The sequence below is a fragment of the Chrysochloris asiatica genome, unplaced genomic scaffold, assembly GCF_000296735.1.
Source record: "Chrysochloris asiatica unplaced genomic scaffold, ChrAsi1.0 scaffold00101, whole genome shotgun sequence".
Taxonomy (NCBI): domain Eukaryota; kingdom Metazoa; phylum Chordata; class Mammalia; order Afrosoricida; family Chrysochloridae; genus Chrysochloris; species Chrysochloris asiatica.
The window spans coordinates 5,647,610-5,650,572 of NW_006408619.1; the positions used below are offsets into that span (position 1 = coordinate 5,647,610).

Here is a 2,963-nt window from a genome sequence, read left to right on the forward strand (position 1 = left end):
CAGCCTCCTAAAGTTTCTGGCCTTAGGAGGACTCACAGACTTAGCGTGTGTCCTAATCATGAAAACTGTTTCAAGCCAAAATAACCCATTAGGGCTATAGCCTGACACTGTTTCACAACAGATGTCCTCTTCTGGTTGTGTTGCAGTTGGCTTTGTGTGTGTATGACTGATTCATGATAAAAAGTGTTGCTTAAAAAGCAGAGTGGCAAAAGGAAATTGTGAGATAGAAATTTATTCTATTACAATCTTTCAATGTCTAATAATATGTAAGATACAATTGTATATAACTTAAAACCATCTTCTAAACACAGTTCAACACAAAGGAGATGAAATTGAGTTTGCGTTCTTATAATGCTAGCTTTCTCTCACTTATACATGAACACATCTATACACCACACCTTCACAATGCAGATCCAAAGCTTTAAGCAAAAGAAAAAAAGGTTTATCATATGGCATGTATTTATAAAGGCAAAGGATGGTTAGGTGATTATTTCAATATACATATATATATATATATATATATTTTTTTTTCCACAAAAGACATAAAAAAATCATGATGTTAGGTTCTGTCAAGATGTTTCCTTATCATAGCTACCCTAAATAAAGTTTTCAAAGGTGGGTTTGAACTGTTAAGCCTGTGATGAACAGTTCAGTCCTTATGCTATAAGTAGGACTCCCTACTGTCAAAGAACTCCATGCCCTCTGCCAAGAGAAGAGATTCCCTAGTCTACCGGGAGCCTGTGTTTGGTAGAACAAGTTAATCATCTTTTATCAGCATGTGACTTAAACTACTCTGTAAGCATGTCTATATTCTAAGCCATGAAATAAAATGGACTCAGTCATCTTTGAATGCATAACTGGGATTGAATTACCAAAATTTGTCTACCAGAATGTAATATTGGAATGCCTTGCATGATGCTGGAATGCTGGAAGCTATGCCACCAGTATTTTAAATATCAGCAGGGTCACCCATGGTGGACAGGTTTCAGTGGAGCTCCCAAACAAAGACAGCCTATAAGGAAAGAGAGGAGGACTATTTCTGACTATTTAGCCACTGCAAACCTTATGGACAACAGCAGAACGTTGTCAGGTATAGTACTAGAAGGTGAAAATATTATGACTAATACCCGAATAGTGTCAGGTATAGTGCTGGAAGACGAACCCCCTCATACTGGAAGGGACTCAAAATACAACTGGGAAGCAGTGGCCTCCTCAAAGTAGATAGAGTTCATGTGATAATACAAGTGGAATAAAACTTGCAAATCTTCAGTTGCTGATGAGGCACAACTTGAAATGAGGAGAAACAGTTATAAGTGTCCATTAATAGTCAGAACATGGAATGTATGAAATAGGAACATAAGAAAATTATAAGTTGTCAAAAACAAAATGAAAAACATAAAATTTGATAATTTTGTGACATGACTAGCTGCAATGGACTGGTATTGGCCATTTTCAATCAGGAAATCTTATGCTTTACTATGATGGGAACAAAAATTCAATAGGAATGGCATAACACTCATCATCAAAAAGAATATATCAAGATTTTTAGCTTTCCCCGTAAGCAGCCTGCTATAATCTCACAAAATGGTTCGCTACTCGCTTGTCCCAGAAAACCCCACAAAATCATGCAAATCCAGAGGTTCAAATCTCCAGATCCATTTTAAGAACACCCGTGAGACTGCCCAGGCCATCAAAGGTATGCAAATCCAGAAAGCCACCAAGTATCTTAAAGATGTCACTTTGCAGAAGCAATGTGTACCATTCGGACATTACAATGGTGGTGTTGGTAGGTGTGCCCAGGCCAAACAGTGGGGTTGGACACAGAGTCGGTGGCCCAAAAAGAGTACTGAATTTTTGCTGCACATGCTTAAAAATGCAGAGAGCAATGCTGAACTGAAGGGTTTAGATGTGGATTATCTGGTCATTGAGCATATCCAGGTCAACAAAGCTCCCAAGATGTGCCACCGAACTCACAGAGCTCATGGTTGGATCAACCCTTACATCAGCTCCCCTTGCCATATTGAGATGATCCTCAATGAAAAGGAACAAATTGTTCCTAAACCAGAAGAGGACATTGCACAGAAGAAAAAGAGATCTCAGAAGAAACTGAAGAAACAAAAACTTATGGCTCGGGAGTAAATTAAGCTTAAAATAAAATGCAAATAAAAGTAAAAGCAAAGAAAAAAAATTTTGTTTTTAAGGACAACATTGTCATGTAGGATAATATCCACATGACTACAAGTAGGACCAATTAATGCCAATATTATTCAAATTTATGCACCAACCAGCCAATGATGAAGAAATTTAAGAATCCTACCAACTTTTTTAAGGAGCTCTGATAGCGTAAGGGTTACAAGTTGGGCTGCTAACCTCAAGGTCAGCAGTTTGAAACTGCCAACCATTCTTGGGAGAAAGATGAGGCTTTCTGCTCCTGTAAAGATTTACAGCTTCAGAAATCCTATGCAGGGTTGCTGAGTTGGAAGCGACTCCACAGCACACCAACACCAACTTTTTCAGTCTAAAATCGATTAAACATACAATCGAGATGTGTTGGTAATTACTGTTGATTGGATTATGAAGATTGGAAACAAACAGAAAGGATCAGTATTTGGAAAATATAGCCTTGTTGATCTAAACAATGCTGTAGATTGCATGACAGAATTTTGAAAGACCAATGACTTATTCATTGCAAATATCCTTTTTAAACAATGTAAAAGGTAACTAACTCTACATATGTACCTCACCAGATGGAATCCACAAGAATCAAATTAGCTACATCTGTAGGAAGAGACAGTGGACAAGGGCCAAATGGGACCTTGAATACATCTTACCTGAATTTAGGACCCTATCAAAAGTAGATTTGACGCACTAAACACTAATGATCAAAGACCAAGAGAGCTGTGGATGACATCAAGAGCACAATACAGGAAGAAAGCAAAAGGTCACTAAAAAGACAGGGAGAA

At 37.8% G+C, this 2,963-nt stretch overlaps 1 protein-coding gene across 1 annotated transcript in view; it reads left to right on the forward strand.

Moving 5' to 3' along the window:
- Positions 1-1,584: 1,584 nt before the first annotated feature.
- LOC102819151 (60S ribosomal protein L17-like) overlaps positions 1,585-2,963 on the forward strand; it is a 3,922-nt gene continuing 2,543 nt past the window's right edge. The window contains exon 1 of the mRNA XM_006867162.1: positions 1,585-1,984. Coding sequence (XP_006867224.1) covers positions 1,585-1,984 — 400 coding nt within the window. The remainder of the gene's footprint in view (positions 1,985-2,963) is intronic.